At 43.1% G+C, this 22,917-nt stretch overlaps 1 protein-coding gene across 1 annotated transcript in view; it reads left to right on the top strand.

Moving 5' to 3' along the window:
• Positions 1–11,501: 11,501 nt before the first annotated feature.
• The window catches only part of MARCO (macrophage receptor with collagenous structure), a 34,189-nt gene continuing 22,773 nt past the window's right edge, over positions 11,502–22,917 (top strand). The window contains exon 1 of the mRNA XM_087819440.1: positions 11,502–11,610. Within this exon, the coding sequence (XP_087675566.1) occupies positions 11,502–11,610 (109 nt within the window). The remainder of the gene's footprint in view (positions 11,611–22,917) is intronic.

Below are 22,917 nucleotides of genomic sequence, written 5' to 3' on the forward strand. Positions count from 1 at the left end.
ATTAATGTTGATATTTTGGCCTCTTTCCATGAATCGAGAATGTTTCTAATGGCATCTAGAATCCTTTCCAGAAGGTTTATGATTTACTTTGACAAGATCTGCCAGAGAAATCACTATCTATGGCAGCAAAAGCCTTACACATGCATTTCATAAATAGTGAAAGTCAGAATTACTCCTTGGCCCATAGGCTACTGAATGGATGTAGAGTTAGGAGGCATGAAAACAACACTAATCTGACTGTGCAGCTCCATCAGAGCTCCTGGGTGACCCAGTATATTGTCCATGAGCAGTAATATTGTGAAAGGAACAGTTTTCTGAGCAGTAATCTCAACGGTGTGCTTAAAGTAGGCAGTAAACCATGTTGTAAGTAGATGTGCTGCCATCCAGGCTTTGTTGTTCCACTTATAGAGCACAGGCACAGTAGATTTAGCATGATTCCTAGGGGCCCTAGCATCACTGGAATGGCCAGTGAGCATCGGATTTAACGTAAAGTCACCAGCTGTATTAGCCCCTAACCAGGGAGTTAGCTTGTCTTCGGAAGCTTTGAAACCAAGCGCTGACTTCTCCTCTGTAGCTGTAGAAGTCCTAGATGGCAGCTTCTTCCAATATAGAGCTGTTTCGTCTACATTGAAAAATCTGTTGTTTAGTGTAACCACCTTTGTGAATTATCTTAGCTGATCTCCTGTGTAGCTTGCTGCAGCTTCCACATCAGCACCTGTTGCTTCCTCTTGCACTTTCCTGTCATGGAGACGGCTTCTTTCTGTGAACCTCATGAACCACCCTCTGCTGGCTTCAAGCTTTTCCTCTGAAGCTTCTCCTCTCTCAGCCTCCATAGACTGGAAGAGAGTTCGGGCCTTGCTCTGGATTCGGTTTTGGCTTAAGGGAATGTTGTGGCTGGTTTGATCTTTTATCAGATCACTAAAACATTCTCTGTATCAGCAGTAAGGCTGTTTCAGTTTATCATTTGTGTGTTTACTGCACTGGCACTTTTCATTTCCTTTAAGAACTTTTCCTTTGCATTCACAACTTGCCCACCTGTTTGGTACAAGAGATGCTTTTCTCACTAAGCTTAATCATTTTTTTGCTTTTGATTTAAAGTGGGAGATGTGTAACTCTTTTTTTTAACTTGAACACTTAGAGACCATTGTAAGGTTATTAGGTGACTTAATTTCAGTATTGTTGCATGTCAGGGACTAGAGAGAACTGAGAAGGAAGATGGGGGAACGGCAGTTCTGTGGAGCAGTTAGAGCACACGCAACATCTACTGATTAAGTTCACCGTTTTATGTGGGTGCAATTCATGGTGCCCAAAACAATTGCAATGGTAACATCAAAGGTCACAGATCACAGGTCACCATAGCAAGTATAATAATAATTAAAAAGTTTAAAATATTGTGGGAATGACCAAAATGTGACACTGGGACACGAAATAAGCAAATGCTGTTGGAAAAGTGACCCCAAATGACGTGCTCACTGCAGGATTCCACAAACCTTCCGTTTGTGAAAAAAGCAGTATCTAAGTGCGGTAAAGCAAAGAGGGATAAAATGAGGTGTGCCTTCCTGTGCCTTCCGTGTAGGAAGGTGAGTGTGAAGGTCAAGAGAGAGGTTGATCTAGAAATATAAATTTGTGAACAGTGACACATAGGGGGGATTTAAAACCATGAGACCACACAGCATCACCAGGGAAGGGGTTATAGATGAGAAAGACAACAAAAAATAGAGCCTGGGGCACTCTAACACTAAAGATGAAGAAAAAGAGAAGGGCTCAACAAAATGAAAGAGTGACCAGTGAGGTAGGAAAACTGTCAAGACAGTGCTATTTCTTAAAAGAAAACTGAAGAGCCCTGGCTAGTGTGGCTAAGTGGTTAGAGCATCGTCCCACTCACCAAAGGGTCTCGGTCAAGGGCACATACCTGGGTTGCTGGGGTGGGGCATGCGGGAGGCAACCAATCGATGTGTTTCCCTCACATCGATGCTTCTCTCTCTCTCTCCCTCTCTCTCCTTTCCACTCTCTAAAAAATCAATGGAAAAAATATCCCTGGTGAGTATTAACAACAGAAAAAGAAAACTGAAGGGATTATTTCCCAGAGGAGAGAGTGAGCAACCCTATAAAGTGTTTCTGATAAGTAAAACAACAACTAAGACTTGACCACAGGATGGCACCGTGTAGCGTTCATTGGCGATGTTAACAAGTGTAGCTTTGGTTGCGGATGTTGATGAAAGCCCCATTGGACTGGGTTTAAAGGAGCAGGGGAGGAGAAATTGCAGACAGTGGGTAGAGACGGTTTTGAGGAAGTCTGCTAAAGAGGGGGGCAAAAAATTGGGTAGCAGGTTGTAGAAACTGGGTCAAATATAAGCAATTTAGAAAGGGAGGAATGACAGTATGTCTGTCTAGCAGTTGGGAATAAGCCAGTAGAGAGTGTAAAGTTGATGTTTCGGAGGACAGAGAACTGCTGCTGGCCAAATGCCCTTGAGTAGGTGAGAGGCGAGGGGATTTAGAGCACAGGTTGAGGGACTGGCTCTCAATAGGAGCTTGGAAATTTCTATCTACATCACAGGAAGGCTGGGGAATCCTCAGTGCAGATGCTCAAAGAGTTGTTTAGGAGAGTAAGTTGAATGAAGAACTATGTACTACAATTGCCAGACAGGATTAAGGTTCACTGGCAGTTCATGTCACTAGATCAAAATGAGACCATTTGGCATGGTCACACTACAAGATTATTTATTGGCCTAATTTTACTATTGTTGTGTCTCAGGGAATGGGGAGGCCTGAGGAGAGGGAGAGAGAGATGGGGGGATGGCTGGTTCCCAATCAAACTGCCTTTCCTCAGGTACAGTCAGCTGCATGAAGGGTTAGATCTAACCTGTGCTGTGCTTTGTGTCAGGTGAGTACAGTGAAGCACAAGACGGGGAAGGGAGTGGAGGGTGTGTGCAAGGAGGTGATTAAATTCCAGCCCGTTCCGTAGGAGAGAGGACACGAACTGGGTAAGACGCAGTGGAATAGTGACAGAACCATAGATCAGGATCCTAGAGGCAGAGGGCTGACGGAGGCTGTGCAGTAAAGGAATGAGCTGAGGAGACAGGAGGTGCGGCCGGAGAGTGAAATGGGTGAGTGCTCGTGCAGAATTTACAGTGACTGAAAACAAGGTCGGGCGTGACCCTGGGGCATGTGATTAGGGGAGCGCACCGGAGAGAATAAGGATCTGTTTGCTTTTCTTGCCAGCACAGAACTTGGGACATAGTAAGCACCCAATAAACATCTACCGAGTGAGTGGGACATGACTGACAACCACCTCTGCAACAATGTTGATTCATTTTCTATCTTCTCTGTTCCGTTCTGCTCTTAGCCCAGATTGCTCGGGCAAAATTGTTTTAGATCAATGAGAATTAGCACAGGTGATCTTTGGCACAACTGTGCAACCTGCAAAATTCCTAATAGTGGCTTTTGCTTTTCTTTATTATTTTTAAAATTGCAGTGGGCATTCAATATTGTGTTGGTTTCAGGTATACAGCATAGTGGTTAGATATTTATATAACTTACAAAGTGATCCCCCTGATCAGTCTAGTACCCACCTGCCCACACGCAGTTATTACGATTTTACTGACTATATCCCTATGCTGTACTTTACACCCTGTGACTATTTTGTAACCACCAGTTTGTTCTTTTTAATCCCTTCCCCCTATTCACCCAGACCCCCCCCCCCCAATCTGGCAACCATCAGTTGGATCTCTGTACATATGAGTCCGTTTTTGTTTTGTTTGTTCATTTATTTTGTTTTAAGATTCCACATATAAGTGAAATTATATAGTATTTGTCTTTCTCTGTCTGACTTACATCACTTAGCATAATACCTTCTAGGTCCATCTAGGCTTTCACAAATGGTAAGATTTCATCCTTTTTATGGCCGAGCAATATTTCATAGTGTGTTTTCAGTGTGCATTTACTTGCTTCTTTTGCAGAGCCTTCCAGGGTCCCCGTTGACCCCCCTGTCTCCTGCTCTTGCATCTCCTCCAAACCCCAAACCTGCTCTGGGAAAGGAATAATATTGCTCATTTTTACTTCAGAGTGAGTAAGCCACTGCTTTCTCTCCTAGGAAAGAATACATTTGAATTGAGGGAATGAAGGGTTTCGCTCCTGAGGAAATATTACAGCTGTCAGGGGTATTAGTACAGTGTCTGGGATCAGGAGAACTTGTATTCCTGAAATCAGACCAGGGAGGCACAGCTGCCTTGTCAGTCTTTGCCTTAGGTGGTCCCTGGGTGGTCCCTGGGTCAGTGCAAAAGTCTCGCCACAGGCCAGTTTGCTTCCCTTTCCATTCCTCTGTTCTGAGAGCACAGCCTGCGGTCCCGACATAGCAACTCCAAAATGTGAGGAAGGATGCCAACACTGGAAGAAAGGGCCTGAGGGAGCCTCCCAGGTGCTGCACCTGGAGAAACAGCCCCACTCACACTTGTTGCTGGGAGGCTGACCCCACCACCCTCCAATAGATCTCAAAGAAGTAACTGCCAGTTGGGGGAAGGTCCAGCAATAATGATTCTGTCATCTTTTCCCTTTAATTTCTTTTTTAATTAACTTCATTAAAGTATAATTTGTACACTATAGTCAATTAGTTTTATTTAAATATAATTTGTAAATTATATACACTATACACACATTTCAAGTTCATTATGCTTGAGAGCACCCCAATCAAATATGAAATGTTGCTATTATCCCAGAAATTTCCCTGTACTCACCTGTAGTCATTTCTCTCCACCTCTACCCCAAGAAACCATGGCTCTCTTTTCTGACCCTCTAGATGAGTGTTGATTGCTCTGGAACCTTACATAAATGGAATCATGCAATCTGCCCTCTTTGGGGTCTAGCTTCTTTCATTTAACACAATGGCTTCTGAGATTCATCAATATTGGTGCTTATTTCTTTCTATGGGGATCAGTGTCCTACTAAATGGATATACCAAAATTTATGAATCTTTATTTATCTAATCACCTGTTGATGGTCATTTGTGTTGCTGGATTTGTTTGTTTGTTTGTTTTTAATTTTCAAAATGAATCAGCATTAAGCTTCATTTAGTACCAGGCACTGAGCAAGGCCTGGGGACACTGACCACCACTGTCATGCTCAACTGACAGGAACAATGAAGTCAATAGACAGAATTGTTCACATTTGTCTCCTGTGCTTTTCCTTTCGGCAAACAACAGGGCACATGGCCAGATAGCTGGTGAGGTGTGACGGAGACTCAGGGTAGCCATGGAGACTTGGCGTGAGGTTGTGCCTGTTTTGAACATTAGTGATGTTTATATCATGCCGTAACCTGAAGGCTCCCATTTTAAGCTGTATGGACGAAAAGGGGCCACATGCTAAACTGACAAGCTCAGGGGAGGCCTGCATGGTGACCTTGCAGACTCAGAGACCTAAAGTAACCACAAAAGATGGTCTGAAATTAAAACTTTCTAACTAAAAGCAGTTTATGGTGGGTAGTCATGTCCTAGGCCAGTATCTTCCTTGACAAAGGTCAATCTTTACCTTAACTGAGCCTGTCTATTGTCTTTTGGCATTTATGATAATATACCTTTGGAATGTCAGGGTAACTTTTCTTTTTCCAAACTCCTCAAAGCACAGGCACCACTCTGCAGAGACCACAAATCCCCTCGTTGTTCCTGAGTTGATTGCTGACTGTTGACTGAGACAGTGAGATGGCGACATAGGTAACAGCAGTACCCGACGCCTCCCACAACCACATCAAAATTACTACTAAAATACAGAGCAACCATCACTCAGGACTCCCTGAAATCTAGCTGAACAGAAGTCCTACAACAGGGAACTGAAGAAAGACTGAGACCAGTAGGAGGGACAGAGATGCAGGGTGGATTGGGGCTGAATCGCGGAGACGCAGCCATGGGCCCACACCCAGTGCTGTGGTTTAAACCCGGCAGGAACATCTTGGCAGCAGAGGTTTCCTGGAGGAGAGAGGGGTCCCAGCCCCACATAGGGCCCCCAGCCCAGGACTCCAGGGCAGGAAAGAGAAGTCCCCACGACTTAGGGCTGTAAAAACCAGCAGGGACTGTCCCTGGGGGATGCGGAGGTTTGCGGGAGTCCCAGGATTTCCTCTTAAAGGACCAGCACATGGACTCACTCAGACATGCTCCCTCTGAGTTTCAGTACTGGGCAGCAGTTTGAAAGGAACCAGGGACATTCAGGGGGGAAGTAATGTGCCTGGAATCAAGGCGAGAGCTAGAGGGGCAGCTTTCTCCCAGACAGAAGAGCTGGCAGAGGCCATTGCTCCTTTGACAAGTCCTCCCCACAGAGCAGGCAGGCAGGGGCCATCTCTGAATATGACTCACACCTTTGGCCCTGCCCTGGTGATTCCCAGAGACCCCTCCGCTCCCTACCTGCAAGCTCATCCAAGCCATTTCCAGTGGCTTTTCTATGCAAGTGGCTTCTCAAGCCTCATGCTTAGGACTTTCCTAAAATCTCTCAAACAAGCAGCAGCTGGCCTCAGCATGCCCCATACCTCTTGATTACTGGCCCCAGGCCTGGCACTAGTGGGAACCTACATTGGTTAATAGCTTGGCCTCTCCTGGACGCCTCCAAGCCCAGCACAAATAACAGCCATCTACAGTTTGCTGTGTAGTTCATGCTGGGTGGCCTTGGGCAGGGCACAGGCAGAGGCTGATTTTGCACCTCCTGGGAAGCTCCAAAGACAGTGCAACCAGTGGTCAGCTTCAACTACGCTGGATTACAACCCTACCACATCCAAGAGTGACACACTCAAGGGGTGGACATGGTGAACACCAAAGCTCCACTGAAGTAAATTCTGTTCCATAGGGGTGTCTCCAGCACAGCAGCTCTTTGGCTGTAGCTACAACTGGTCCTCACAGCTGATTGACTAGGAAGTCAATTCCTCTTAGTGGTACCAATAACAACCAAGGCTCAACTACAACAGGACAGTGCACACACAGGGGAGCACCTAGAAGGCCCAGCTCAGGTAACTGGGCCCTACAGGACACCTACTACACAAAGCCACTCTACCAATTCCAGGAGACATAGCAGCTCTTCCTAATACATTAGAAATAAACACCAAGAAGCAGCCAAAATGTGGAGGCAAAGAAACATGTCACAAAAAAAGAACAGAAGAAATCTCCAGAAAAAGAACTAAATGAAATGGAGCCAAGCAAGCTACTAGATACAGAGTTCAAAACAATCCTTATAAGGATGTTTAAGGATCTTAGTAAGACTATTAAGGAAACAAGTGAGATCAATGACATAATGAAGAATCAGTCAGAAATGAAGTCTACAAAAACTGAAAGGAAGAGTCATTTACAGGGAATCAACAGTAGAGTAGAGGACGCTGAGAATCAAATCAGAAATTTGGAATATGTTGAAGCAAAAAACACCCAGTCAGAAGAGCAAAAAGCAAAAAGATTCCAGAAATATGAAGTTAGTGTGCGGAGTCTCTGGGACAACTTCAAGTAGCTGAACATTTGTATTATGGGGAATATCAGAAGGAGAAGAAAGAGAGCAAGAAATTGAAAACCTATTTGAAAAAATAATGACAGAAAACTTCTCTTACCTGGTGAAAGAAATCAATTTACAAGCCCAGGAAGCACAGAGAATCCCAAACAAGAGGAACCCAAAGAGGCCCACACCAAGACACATCATAATCAAATGCCAAAGGTTAAAGACAAAGAGAGAATCTTAAAAGCAGCAAGAGAAAAGCAGTTAGTTATCTACACGAGAGCTCCCATAAGACTGTCAGCTGATTTCTCAACAAAAACTTTGCAGGCCAGAAGGGAGTGGCAAGAAATATTCAAAGTGATGAAAAGCAAGAACCTACACCCAAGATGACTCTACCCAGCAAAGCTATCATTTAGAATTGAAGGTCAGATAAAGAGCTTCACAGGTAATAAAAAGCTAAAGGAGTTCATCACCACCAAACCAGTACTACATGAAATGTTGAAGGGTCTTCTTTAAGAAGAAGCTAATGAACAAAAGAAACTGACACACAAAATAGACCCAGAGACACTGAAGCATGCAGCAGATGGTCATATCTCAGAGGGAAGAGAGAAAAGGGGTGCGGGTGGAAAGAGATTAATCAAAGAAGTTATGTGTATATATGCATAACCCACGGAAACATACAATAACAGAGTGAAGGCCTGGCGAAGGGGTGGGAGTGAGGTGGAGGGGGTCAATAGGGGGAGGGGGAAATGGGACACCTGTTATGCTTTCAACAATAAAGATAAATTAAAATAAAAAATAAATAAATAAATAAATAAATAAATAAATAAATAAATAAATAAATAATTGTTGACTGTTAACTATCCTACACCCACCTAAGTAAAAGAAATATGTGTCTATCATTTTACTTTTTATCTAATCCCAGAGGCTTCCTCACTTTGCTTTCTTCCACCTCCCTAATCTGTCACCAATGGATTTCATGTAGCCCACCTATGTCTCCTCTTTTGACTGTAATGTATAAAACAAGGTTCAAAACTGCCATTCTCTGGAGCATTATCTCAATCTGTTGAGATTTTGCTTCTCAGCAGTTGTCGACAGTTTTGGCTCAAAGAAACTCACAGAAATTCTTCACAGGTTTGAATGTTTCTTACATTGACAGCTGGAATGGGGTTACTCAGGAGTTCTTGGTGATTTCCCAGGTGGTCGATCAACTAGACTAGTTTGGGGCCCATTAGTTCATGGAGCGTACAGTTCTGCAGAGGCCACCAGGAGTGGGGGCTCCTTTGCCTAGACTCCAGCTCCATTCACCTGTCTAATGAAGCACTGTGAATACTAGACTGTCACTTTGGAGAACATTAGAGCTTGATATAACCACAGTAGAGCCACTCTGAACATATATTTAAATTCTCCAGGCTGGCTGGGTGTGGCTCAGCGGTTGAGCATCGACCTAGGATCCAGGCGGTCCGGATTCGATTCCCAGTCAGGGCACATGCCCGGGTTGCGGGCTAGGCAGCCGATCAATGACTCTCTCATCACTGATGTTTCTATCTCTCTCCCTCCCTCTCCTTCCCTCTCTCTGAAATCAATAAAGATATATTTTAAAAAAAAAATTCTCCAATCCAAGTATATGCGCTCTACTAGAAAAATAAAGCCCTGCCCTACATTTCTTGAGCAACATGGTCCCTAAATGCAAGTGGACCACTTCATCTGATGTTCGAGGAAGTAGCAGCCAGATTGGTGTTCTCAGAGATAAAAGTGTCTGAGTGGGATTCAGGAAGAGACTGCACAATTTCCCCAAATTGTGTGCTTTATACTTCATGGAAGATTTAAGGGAGTTTTAAGGGCAACCTTGACAATGCAGGAGTTTCACATTTGACAAGGGGCTTGATCTTAGATGCTGTTCTACTGAGAGTCCTTCATTTTCAAATGTGCTTACATTTCCACTATTTAGTTTCATCCTTACACCCACCCTCTGGGCAGACAGGGCGACCGACTCCAGCTATCCCACTTTGCAAATGGGGATGCTGAAAGGCAGAGTAATGAGCGGGCCGGAGCAGGGAGAACGAGTGACCAGTCATGTCATTTGCACCTGCAATGTGGGATCCTGTCTTTATTTAAAATGTTGATGTTTTGTTCATGATGGGCTTTTTGCATTAACCCTAAATTTTAAAATATTGTGTTCAAATATTATTTACCTTGATTACTAAGTCTAGGGCCGCAGTGGCCTTACTTCAGTCCTGGCCCTGCAGGCTGATATGTTTAACTTGAATCCTATTAAGTGGCCATTTATTGCATGTCAAAGGGGATGAATATCAGTAATTCTGTATGATTCAATCTACTGGAACCTCCCAGGGTGGAGCCCAGCCGTGAGGGCCCAGCTGGGTCTTCGTGCTGCATGTGACCACTTATATTTGTTCTGCACAGGCGTCCTAGCCTGGCCTCGTGTTAGAACCCACTGTGGGCTGCTGCTAAAGCCAGAGCCTCTGGCTGGAGGTGGGAACTGGCATGTGTGTTTTCAAAAGGCTGCTCTGGTGCAAACCTGTGGCTTCTAGCCCCTGGATCAAACTAGGCTGCTGGATTTGAATTCTGGTCTCCTCACATTCTAACTACAGATCTGAGGCAGGTAGTGCCTGTTGAGTAATGTAGGTAAAGTCTAGCAAAGCACCTGGCACCTAATATATCCTGGACAGCAGTTAACGATTCTACACACTGTTACTGAGTGCTGAGGTTCAGAGAAGTCAGTGCTGTCACACGGCAAGTTAATGAAAGAGTCGGATTTGGGTCCCGAATCAGGTCTGCCTGGTCCCGTAGCCAGAGTGAAAATGTCTACACTTGGCATCCACTGAATGCTCCCTCCAAGGATGGTGTCGCTAGGTACCCCACCCACTGAGTTTTCCAATGAGTCCCTTCCCTGTCCCCACCCCTGAGGATGCCTTGGGTCAGAGCTGAGCTGACCACGTAGAGAGAGGAGGCGCTGCAGCCTAAGCGAGGGGTTGCCTTTGCCTGGGGGATTTCCCTCCGGCAGGGAAAAACCCCTGAAACTCTGACCGAGCTGCCAGCTGCCTCCATTGCTCCACTTCCAGGAGTCTCCTTCCAACCTTCTCTGTTCGGGCTCCTGTTCCCAGCCCTCGGAAACCAGAGACTTACTGAATGTTGAAATTGTGGGCGCCACTGGGGAAACTGCCTTGTGGGACAGTTTCCTCTTTTGCTTTCTGCCATGCCACAGGGCAAAGAAAGTGAATTAGCAGGCCCTGTGGAAGAAGTGAACTTTGAACCCAGGCATTCGAGCTCCTGGGGTCTGTGTCTTAACCTCTGCACCATAGGACCTCCCCGTAGGGCAGGTAGGCCCAGCTCAGGAGACAGAAAGAAAGGGTTTCTCCCCTCAGGTTCCTCAGATCTCCCTGGGGCAGAGCAAGCACACATGTGCACACATGGAACATGGAAAACTGTCAGGGGAAATACAACCGAAGGCTAAACTGTGTGCATGGAACAGTGCTTCTGCATGCTAACATGTACATACATCAGCTGAATTTAATCTATATGAGGTGGGACCTGAGACTTCATTTCTAACAAGTTTCCCGGTGATACCAATGCTACCGGTCCATGGTCCACACTTTGAGTGGCAAAGATGAACCCCAAGAGTAAAAGGTCAGAGGAGGGAGGTTTCAGTGTGGGCTGAAGAGATCCTGGGGCAAGGAGCTGGGACTGGGCTTAGGTAGGGAGAGGGGAGGTAGAGAAATAGCCTTCCCGATGTCATCAGCTCTCCGTTCTCGAGAGCCTGAGAGAAGGGACTTGTGTCGGTCCCCTTAACAAGCAGCTGCACCAAGCAGGAGCTGCACAAGCGAAAAGCCCTTTTCTGGGAAATGCCTAATCCTGATCATGGCAGGAAGCATTTTGCAAATTCAGAAATCAGAGCCAAAGGGAAGTGCTGCGTGATCTACAAGTAGCTACTGTAGTCAAATGGGAACAATCTTTCCCCGAGCGGTTCCTCCTGAGGGAAGCATTTCTGCTGGCTCCAGGACTTTGACCATCTATAAAGCTTCGCGATGGAAAAAACGGAAATTCTCAAAGAGGAAGAGTTCTTAGCTAGCACTGGAGGAAGAGCTGCTCTGGACCAAACCGTATTGTCTACAATGGAGGCCTTTGAAATCAGTGGTAAAGTACTACTCCCCAATAATGACATTGCCTGGTGAGGTAGGCTTTCTGCTGGCGACGGAAGACTAGAGGTGTCCATAGGAAGTCTGGGTTTGCACCACAGACTCTCACTGATACATTTCTGGAAGCTTCAATGTAGAATTTGTGTAATGCTAACAATAGATGCTGTGTTTTCAACATATAGTGGGACTTTTTAAGCTTCACAATTCCTTTCAATTGTATTTCCATACGATTAATGCTAATACTTATCATATGCCCCTCCTTTCTATTAGTGTCTTAGTCTGACACACAGGCTGTGTGATGAAATCGCAACGCAAAACAAGAGGAATGAAAACGTTCCACAGAACTGAAGCCTCATATTTATTTAATGCAATTCCTTTGAAATTCTTTAAGGTGACTGTTATAACTGATGTGTTGACCAGGGAGTGCTTTTTCTATTTCCCGTTGGCTAAGATATGTCCATAGCTTCATAATTAGTTTATTTAGGTTAAACTCAGATTTTAAAAGTTCAGTCCACTCTGTTGTCTTTATTTTTTTTGCTCAGTGTTACATGGGTGATGCATTGTTTAAATCTTCTAGAATTTGTAGCATTTAAAGTCACCAGTGAGTGCTTCCCACAGCGGAGCTCTGGTCTCCCACCCTACAACATGCTCTGCAAATCGCCTTCCAAGTCAGTCAGCCTCTTCCACTCCCATGCTTTTCTGGAGCTACTGCAGCTCTGTCTGCTGGCCTCAGTGCCCCTCTCATCCTGCATCTGTTTGTGCACCTCGCTGGTTGGATTTATGGAGGTACAAAGATGAAGGGCCTGGGGGGCTGCCTTTAGGAATTTACAGTGTGGTAACAGAAAAGGCATGCAGGCGAATGACTTTAGTAGCTGCTGGCTATTCAGAACTGTGGGGAATGCAGCATTCTGGATATATGACTTTTAAGATACTGAATTGTTCAAACAAAGTCAACTGATCAAACCTATTCAGCACCCGCTACCTGCTGGGCGTTGCACCCAGCGCCGAGGGAACAAACAAAGATAAAGGCAGCCTCTGGCCTCAGGGAGCCCACAGTCCTGTCCGCGGTGGCAGGAGCCTGGCAGGGTGAGCCTGCCCATAACCTAGTTCTATACAGTGCACCACCGGCTGTACCTGATATTTACACAGGACATTACACAGGAGTCTGGTGTGGGCCCTGGAGGTCAGAGCTGGGACCTGTGCTAAAGTTTAATGGATAAAGGGGATTGGTTAGAGAATGGTATGGTGGCTGGGGTGGGGTAGGAGACCATATGTGTAAGATATATTCACGAGGAGTATTCAGAGAAATACAACAGCTCAATATGGGCGGGCCAAAGTTGGGTGGGGAAAGGTGGGTGGGGAGTGAGGCTAGGGCCAGGTAATACGGACTTCATGCTAGGGACAAGGAAGGGGAGCTTTGAAGGGGCTGAGGCTGGGCTGAGAGGCGTTGGTGTGCATTTGAGATTGATGGAGCAAACTGGAAAGAGTAATGCTGGGGACAGAGGAGCGTGGCAGTGAGAGATGATGAGAAGCAGTGGCTGCAAAGAAGGAAAGAGGACGGTCTGGAGAAACGTTAGCAGTCAACCAGTGGGACCACAAGGCGGCACCCCGCAAGTGGGGGAGACGAAAGGGGCAAGGGTGAGTCCCAGATTTCTGACTTGGGTTGTGGCTGCCACTGACTAAATATCCAACCAAGAAACAAAGTCACTCCAGTTTGCATGGAAGGAATATTTTCCTAAATGTATTTCCGACTTTCTGTCTTCTCGTACAAAGATCACGGAACAAATGGAACTTTCTAGATGAGTGCCATTGTGGACAGTGATCCCTATGGGGCTCTGTAACATAGCGACCCCATCAGGTCTTACCCGGATGAATACAACTACTTGGTTCAGCACTGAATGGCTCCGGGCATCTTCACTGATTGGTTTATTTCTGCGAAGGTTGCCTTAGTTTTTCTGAAGAGGCTTGAACCCTGTAGGTCCAACAAGACCCCAGGTCTTTCCTCCTGAGCTGCTATCAGCTGCATTTCCTGCATCAGTCATGGAGCATTTGAGCCTGACCCAGAGACTTTGGGTTTGTCCCTGTTAACACTCTCCGGGATGTGCCCCCTGTTGCTCGCATCTTCCTGTAACTCTCCTCATGCGTCTGGTTTCTCAGGGGTTCTGCCCCCACGTCAGCCTCTTGCAGGCCTGTGGAATGTCGCCTGTCCGACTTCTCACCCTAAGCCCTGTTTCAGGCTGCACGTCTTTCTTCATGATGTTTCCTCCCACTAATTTTAGCCTGAAGAACTTATATACTTATTTATTTTTAGTTTTTTTATTGACATACGTAAATTAAAGGTGTACAATATATTGATTTGATGCATTACACTGCAGTGTGATTGTCATTGTGGCATTAGCTAACCCCTCTGTCACACAACAGACTGATCGGGTCTTCTGGTGTCGAGAGCAGTTACAATGCAGTCTCTTAGCAAGTTCGATGTTTATAACAGTGTTGCCTGTAGGCACCATGCTGTGCACGGGTTCCCAGGACTTACTTTTCTACTCGCTGCAAGTGTGTACCGTGTCTCCCATGCCCCTCCACTTCCGTCCCTGGTAATTTATATTTATCTGCATCTATCTTTTCCTCATCTTTGAAGAGCATTCTTCTGGACAGAGAAGACCCCCAAAAATACAGATAGAAAAGTTTTGAGTTTTTTTGCTTTGTCTTTTTAAATCCTCACCCAAAGATATGATTCTATTGATTTTTAGAGAGAGAAGGGAAGGGAGAGCAAGAAACATCGATGTGAGATCAGTTGCCTCCCGGATGCACTCTGATGGGTATCAAACCCCCAACCTAGGGTCAAACCCCCAACCTAGGATCAAACCCCCAACCTAGGTGTGTGCCCCGACCAGGAATCAAATCAAACCCACACCCGTTATGGTGTACGGGACCAAGCTCCAACCAACTGATTCACCCGGCAGGGCTGTTGTTTGCTTTAATTAACATTAAGCATTGGCTCCCAACCTTGAGACCAGTTGTCCCTTTTTCCTGCTCTACAGACAATTTAAAAACTTTTCCCAACACCTTAACCCTGGAGTCCATTCAGGGTCAGCCTTGCTGCCGTGACTGCAATTTATTCGTGTCATTTGTTCTTTGCCGTGTCACTATTTCTCAACATCTTTTAAGCATCTGGCTTTACCCTAGGGGTGTTTTGTTTGTTCATGTTTTTTTTAAAAAACTTTTTATTTAGAAATAATTATAGATCTACAGAAAGTTGCAAAAAAAAAAAAAAAAAGAAAGTACATGGAAGTCTCTGTGACCCTCTTCAAGTTTTCCCCAGTAATGACATCTCACATCGCTATGGTACAATATCCCAACTTGGAAATTGGCATTGTGCAACCTACAGAGCTTATTTAGATACATTAGTTTTACATGCACTCATTTCTGTATGTGAACATAGAACTCTACAGTTTAATCATATGTGCATATCTGTGTAACCACCATCCAAATCAGAGTACAGGATGTGTGTTCCATCACCGCAAAAATCTCTCTCATGCCACTCCTCGTAGCCACACATACCCCTCACTCCCCACCAGCAATGACTCTCCCCAACAACCTCTAATCAGTGATGCATCTCTATAATTTTGTTAATTAAAGAATGTTATATAAGTGGAATTACACAGTATGCAGCTTTTTTAGGATTGGCTCTTTTCCACATAGCATAATTCCCTTAAGATCCATCCTAGGTGATATGTGTATCAAAAGTTATTTCTTTTTATTAATGAATATTATTCTTTGATGGGAATGTGCCACGGTTTAATAGTTCACCCATGGAAAGGCATCTGGGTTGTTTCCAGTTTGGGCTATTACAAATAACTCTGCTATGACTATTTAGTAAAAGTTTATGTGTGAGCATAAGTTTTTATTTCTCTGGGTTAAATGTCCAAAAGTGCAATTGCTGGACTTTAAGTGTATGTTTGGTTTCTCAACAAACAGCTGATCTATTTTTCCAGTGCGGATGTAGCATTTCACATTCTCACCAGCAAAGTACAACTGATCCAGTTTCTTTGCATCTTTAATTGGCAGTATTACTATTTTTATTTGAGCCATTGTGACAGGTGTATGATAGTGATGTCTCACTGCAACTTTAATTTGCATTTTCCTAATGGCTAATGATGTTGAATATTTTTTCATGTGCTTATTTACCATTTGTATACTCTCTTTGGTGAATATCTCTGCCTGTCTTTTGCCAATGTTTTAATTAGATTGGGTTTTTTTATTGTTTACTTTTGAGAGTTCTTTATATATTCACAATACAAGTCCTCTGCTAGATATGTTGCAAATATTCTCTCCCAGTTTGTACTTTCTTTTCATTCTCTTAAAGTCTTTTGCAAAGCAAAATTATTTAGTTCTATTGAGGTTCAACTTTTCAATTTTTCCTTTTTTGGATTGTGTTTTTGGTGTCAAGTAGAACAACTCTTCATCTAGCTCTGGGTCCTGAGGATCTTCTCTTATGCTTAATCCTAAAAAGGTTTATAGTTTTACATTTTAAAGTTAAGTCCAGGGTTTACTATGAGTAATCTATCTTTATTGTTGAAAGTAGTACAAATATCCCCTTTTCCCCCATTGATCCCTTCTACCCTGTACCACTCCCCCAGGCCTTCAGCCCACTATTGTCTGTGTCCATGGGTTATGCATATATTCATATAAATTCTTATGTTAATCTCTCCCCACCCACCCACCCCCACCTTCCCTCTGAGATTCATCAGTCTGTTCCATGCTTCTATGTCTCTGGATCTATTTTGTTCATTGGTTTATTTTGTTCATTAGATTCCACATATGAGTAAGATCATGTGACACTTATCTTTCTCTGCCTGGCTTATTTCACTTAGCCTAATACTCTCCAGGTCCCACCATGCTGTCTTAAAGGGTGAGAGATCTTTCTTTTTTAAAACTGCATAGTATTCCATAGTGTAAATGTCCGAGAAGATGCTTGATATGATTTCAATCTTCCTGAACTTGCAGAGTCTTGTTTTGTGTCCTAACATGTGGTCTATCTTTGAAAATGTCCCATGTGCACTTGAGGAGGATGCCTATTCTGCAGCTTTGGAGTGAAATATTTTCTAAATGTCAGTTAAATCCATCTGATCTAATGTGCCATTTAGAGACACTGTTTCCTTGTTGACTTTTTGTCTGGAAGATCTATCCAGTAAAGTCAGTGGGATGTTAAAGTCTGCTACTGACTGTGCTGCTGTGGATCTCTCCTTTAAAGTCCTCCAGAAGTGGTTTTTTTTCCAAGCCTGTGTGAGTCTTTTGTCCTGAGGTGGGTCCCTTGTAGACAGCATGTATTTGGGTCATGTTTTCTTATCCATTCAGCTACCCTATGTCTTTTGATTGGAACATTTATTCCATTTATAGTTAAGGTTATTATTGATAGGTATTTATCTATTACCATTTTGTTTCTTTATGCCTATGTTTCTCTTTTTCTCTATTTCAACTTCTTATTACAGCAGTCCCTTTAATATTTCTTGCAATACTGGTTTGGTGGTGATAAACTCCTTTAGCCCTTTTTGTCTGGGAAGCTCTTTATTTCACCATCTATTTTGAACGATAGCCTTGCTGGATAGAGTAGTCTTGGTTTCAGATCTTTGTTTTGTGTTACCGTGAATACTTCATGCCATTCCCTTCTGGCCTGTAGAGTTTCTGATGAGAAGTCAGCTGACAGCCTTATGGGAGCTCCTTTGTAGGTAACAGATTGCTTTTCCCTGCTGCCTTTAACATTCTCTCTTTGTTTTGAATTTTTGGCATTTTAATTATGATGTGTCTGGGCATGGGCCTCTTTGGATTCTTTTTGCTTGGGACTCTCTGTGCTTCCTGAACTTGTGTGACTTTTTCCTTGACCAGGTTAAGAAAGTTTTCTGCCATTATTTCTTCGAATAGGTTCTCTAAGCCTTGCTTATTTTCTAGACCTGCTTTCTAGATCTTCTGGCACTCCTATGATGTGAATATTGTTGTGTTTCGTGTTTTCCCACAGCTCCCCTAAACTGTTCTGTTTTTTAATTGTTTTTTCTTTTTGGTTCTCTGATTCAGTGCTTTCTACCCTGTCTTCTAATTTGCTGATCCAATCTTCAGCTTCTGCTAATCTGCTGTTCATTCCTTCCAATGCTTTTTTTTTTATTTCTATTATGTATTCTTAATTTTCTTTATAGTTTTCATTTCTTTTCTCAGACTGTTCAGCATCCTTATAATCAGTATTCTGAATTCTATATCTGAGAGATTGCTTATCTCCATTTCATTTCGCTCTTCTTCTGGAGAATTCTTTTATTTGGAGCTTGTTTTTTTGTCTCCCCATTTTGGCTGCTTGTTTGGGTTTGTTTCTATATATTAGGTAGATCTACTAGGACTTCCAGTCTTTCAGATGGTCTCTGGTGCGGCCAATGTCATACGCTGTTTGTGACTGTCCTTGAGTACCTGTTTGAAGTTTTCTATACTCCACAGTTTCTGGTTCCCTCTGCTGGGGCTGGGTGTGTTTGGACAGGACCAAGACAAGCACCAAGGTCCGCTTTTCTAAGCCCTTGGTCCAGGAGCAAATTAGGCAGACTCAAAGCACCCAGAGGCTGTTATTCAGTCTCTTAATTAGCCTCAGGTTGTAGAAACTCCGTGGGGTGGGGCCACAGGTTTTCCAGCAGGGTAGGGCAATTGTTTCTGCCACAGGCAAAAGTTGCTTGGAAGGTAAATACCTGCCTGAGAAAGGTGTCCTCTGCAGTATGGGGTGCAGCACCAGGGTGTAGATGGGTGCTCTTTGAAATCTACTTCCCCAGCTAACCCCCCTGGATTCTCCTCACACTGCTCTAGTCCACTCTGCCTCTGCTGGAGCTCAAGGTGAGTGGCTGCACAGGAAACTTTGTGCATTATCTCTTTAAGAGGGTGCCTGCATTTCCAGCCATCTCTCCCTGGCAGACAGAAACCCTGCTGCTTTTCACAGCCTGATGTTATGTGGGCACCTTTCTCAGTTCTGGTGCTATGGGTTGGGGAGCTCAACTTGGGGCTTAGACCCTAGATCTCAGTGGGACCCCCCACAGCTGAGATATCCCTCTGGACCTCCAGTTGCTGCCTGTGGGAACCCAGCCAGCCCTCTCATGCCTTCATACTTCCTACCAGTCTCTAGTGGTCTCCACTTTCCCTCCTTGGTGATGGGGTTGCTCTCCAGCTCATCTTCAGTTGCAGTTGATTATTCAGGATGGTTTTTCTGTATTTTAGTTGTAATTCCAGTTTGGTCCTGGGAGAGTGTCAGTGTAGTTTCCACTCAGTCCAACTCCATCTTGGAAAAATTGAGTTGATTTTTCCATTAGATGTGAAGTCTAGGTCAAGGTTTTGTTTTGTTTTGTTTTGTTTGTGTTGCCTTTGGATGTCCAATTGCTCCAACACCTTTTGCTGAAAAGGCTATCCTTCCATTAAATTAGCTTTGCCCCTTTGTCAAAAATCAATTGGATATATTTGTGTAGGTCTACTTCTGTCTTCTTTACTCTGTTCCATTGATCTGTATGTCTATCCACCAATACCACATTGTCTTGATTACTATAAGTTTATTTTAAGCCTTAATATCAAGTTATCACATTTTATTCTTTGTGTTCAAGGTTATTTTAACTATTTTATGGCTTTGCCTTTCTATTAAATTTTAGTATAAGCTTATCTATACCTACAGAAAACCTTGCTAGAATCATATAAGAATTGAAATGCACCTATAGATAAATTTGATAATTGACATCTTTACTAAGTTCAGTCTTGCAATCCATGAACATGGCATGTCTCTATATTTATTTAGGCCTTTGATTTTTAAATCAAGATTTTGTAATTGTCAGCATATAGAGACGCTATACATTTTGTTAAATTATGTCTAAATATTTTATTTTCTTTGGAATGATTGTAAATGCCATCATGTTTTAATTTTGATTCCCACATATTTGCCAGTAGAAATGTGATTGAGTAAGAGAGTGAGAACAGACATCCTTGCCTAGTTTTCAATCTTAGGAGAAAAGTGTCTGTCTCACCATTAAGAATCATATTAGCTTTGGGTATTTTTTTTTAAGTTGAGGAATTTCTCTCTTTCTAGTTTTCTGAGAGTTTTTATTATGAATTTGTTATTATGAGAGTTAAAATTTTAAATTATAATTATGAGAGTTTTCTTATAAATTGGATTTTGTCAAGTGCTTTTTCTGTTTCAATTAGATGATTATGTAATTTTTCTTCTTTAGTCTGTTGATATGGTGAATCATATTGATTGATCTTTAGATATTGAACTAGCCTTGCATATCTGGAAACTCCATTTAGTCGTGGTATATAGATTCTTTTTATACATTGCTTTATGCATTACTAATATTTTGTTGAAGATTTTTGTGTCAAATTTCATGAGAGACATTGATTTTTTTTTTTTTCTTTTCTTGTACAGTCTTTGTCTCATTTTCATGTCAAGGCAATCCTGCTGCTTTGTGGTGTTCTTCAATTCTATACTTTTGCTCATTTTTCTATCAATTTCTGAGAGTTAGTTGTTAAAGTCCCCAATTATAATTGTGGTTTTATCTAGTTCTCCTTTCATTTGTATCAATTTTTGCCTCATGTGAATGGAAGCTCTCTGTTTTTATTTCTTTTATATAGTGGGATCATGCTTTTTAAACAACTCTGCCAATATCTACCAATAACTTCTCTTAGTTTCCCTTCATCTGAGAACCTCTTTATTTCCTATTCATTCTTAAAAGATGCTTTCATTGGATATAAAATTCATGGTTGATCATTTGTTTCTTTTAGCATAGGAAAAAAAAAAAGTGTCATTCCATTGGTTTCAGATGCGAAGTCTTCAGTCATTCACTTTGGTATACCTTCATAGGCAATGTGCCATTTTTCTCTTGGCTGCTTTTAAGAGTTTTCCTTTTTCTTTAGATTTTTAATTTTCTCTTTATCTAGATACTTTTCAGAATTTTACTTGTGATGTGTCTTGGTATTGATTTCTTTCTTTCTTTTTTTTTTTTTAAGGGAAAGGTGGGGTGGAGTGGGGAGACTGGCAAGTAGAAGAGAGGGTTCTGGAAGCTGTGAGTATTTTTTTTTAATATGTCTTTATTGATTTCAGAGAGAGGAAGGGATGGGGGGGAGAGATAGAAACATCAATGATAAGAGAGTTATTGATTGGCTGCCTCCTGCACGCCCTGACTGGGGATCCAGCCTGCAGCTTGGGCTTGGGCCCTGACCAGGAATCAAACCGCCACCTCTTGGACCCTAGGTCAATGCTCAACAGCTGAGCCACGCCCAGCCAGGTGATATTGATTTCTTTGCATCTATCATGATTGAGTTTTCTCAATTTCTTGAATTTATGTCTTTCACTAAGTCTGAGAAGTTTTTGGCCACCATTATTTCTTTGAATATTTTTTCAGCCTCACTCGTTCTGGGACTTCAGTGATGTCAATATTTTGTGTGTTTTTTATTGATTCACAGGTCTCTAAGGCTGGAGCTGTGTGTGGGGGGGGGGGTGAGGGAGAGAGAGAGAATTTTCTGTTTTTCAGATTGGACAGTTTTTATTATTGAGCCCTCTAATGAGATTTAAATACTTTTTCAATGTTTTTAAGTTCTACATTTTCATTTGATTTTTTTAATATCCTATATTTTTATGAGATTAACATTTTTTGTTTCAAGAGCATTTGTAATTGTTCATTAAAACACTTTTGTTATGGTTGCTTTAAAATCCTTATTGAGTAATTTCAATATCTGTGTCATCATAATTCTGACATCTGTTGATTATCTCTTCTCATTCAAGTTGTAGTTTTCTCTCTTCTCAGATTTTTCATTGTATAATGGACATTATGTATAGTATGTCAGGAGACTCTGGATCCCATTTACATTCTATTTTAGTAGATAGTCACACTGTTTGGGTTTATTGCATAGATTCTAGCCCTCTTCTGTGGGCTGTGGTTTCAAAAACAATTTAGTTTTCAGTGCTATTCTGGTCTGCTTTGTTCACCTGATGCTATTGGCATTCTTGCTGGCTCCCAGCTGGTGCTGTCTGTAGGGGCAGAAGGCACTTTTCCAGACTGCCCAGTGTTACCAGGTGGATGGGAACTATCACCCATGGGGCGGAGACCACTGCCTGGTCTAGCTCACTAACAGCCCATCCCTGGGAGCAGGGCAGGGTGCTCCTGCTTGATCTCCACTAGTGTTACCGCGGAAGAGGGGTGAGTCCACCGCTGCCTTCTGCCACCGGAGCAGGGGCTGGGAGATGGCAGGCCTGGGAACTAGAGTTTGTATGCAGTCTTTCTTTCTTCATTGAGATCTTTTATAAAATTGAAATTTTATTTCCCTCTGGAGCCATATTGCCATTGTGTATCAGAAAATAGAGTTGTCAAGTTTCTGAAAACTGCTCCCCTAAAATCTTCAGCCGGACTCACCATCGTTTACTTCAGGGAAGCTCCTTCTTGCTCATCTGAGATTTTTCCTTTCTCTCATTGAAGCAGCAATTTCTCATGGGCACACCGGGCTTAGAGTAGATATTCCTTAGCAGTTTCTTCTACCCTCTAAAAGATGAATTGATCAGAATAGAGGGTAAGTAATTTATCAGATGCCCTGCTTTATACAGAGTGAGTTAAATAATGCCCATAGACCCAAAATGACCAGTTTCTAAGACACCTGCCTCTATGCCAGGGGATAGTTCTGACATAGCAAAGCATTCTGGGCCTCCATGGACATCCATGAACTACTCCTAGCATTCTATCATGTCTGTTTCTCCTCTCCTTGTCCGTACTCAGATGCTTCCACTATGCTCCTACCATCTAGTTTGAACATAGCTATGTCTTCCATGCTGCCCCTCACCCCCACCTTTGACCTCTGAAACACACTTTATGTTTCCATTTCCACCCATGTTATGTTTCATCAAGTTTATTTCTATCTGTAGATTGTATCCACCGTCCACCATCATTTGTGACATGCAAGGCTTCCCATGTGGGTTATCCATCCCCACCGTGATGTTTGTATGGACACCTGAAGCCCTAACTTGTATTGCCAATGTTCTTTCAACACTTCTAAACTAGGACAGTCAATTCCATGCATTCACAGGACCCACACAGGTGCAGCCACTCAGTCATCCCTTCATTTGTTCTGTTCAGTCATCATCTTTCCAGCACACACAGTGTGCCAGACACCATGTGGGTGCTGGAAGAGAGCCCAAGAAGCTCCTAGACCATGTGGGGAGCCTGAGACACACAGACAGTTCAGGGTGATTGGTGCCGCAGCAGGTGGAAGCAGATCAGGGTCTCACAAAGCTCAGGGGAACCAGACGATG

The sequence above is a fragment of the Miniopterus natalensis genome, chromosome 8 (genome assembly GCF_054644295.1).
Source record: "Miniopterus natalensis isolate mMinNat1 chromosome 8, mMinNat1.hap1, whole genome shotgun sequence".
Taxonomy (NCBI): domain Eukaryota; kingdom Metazoa; phylum Chordata; class Mammalia; order Chiroptera; family Miniopteridae; genus Miniopterus; species Miniopterus natalensis.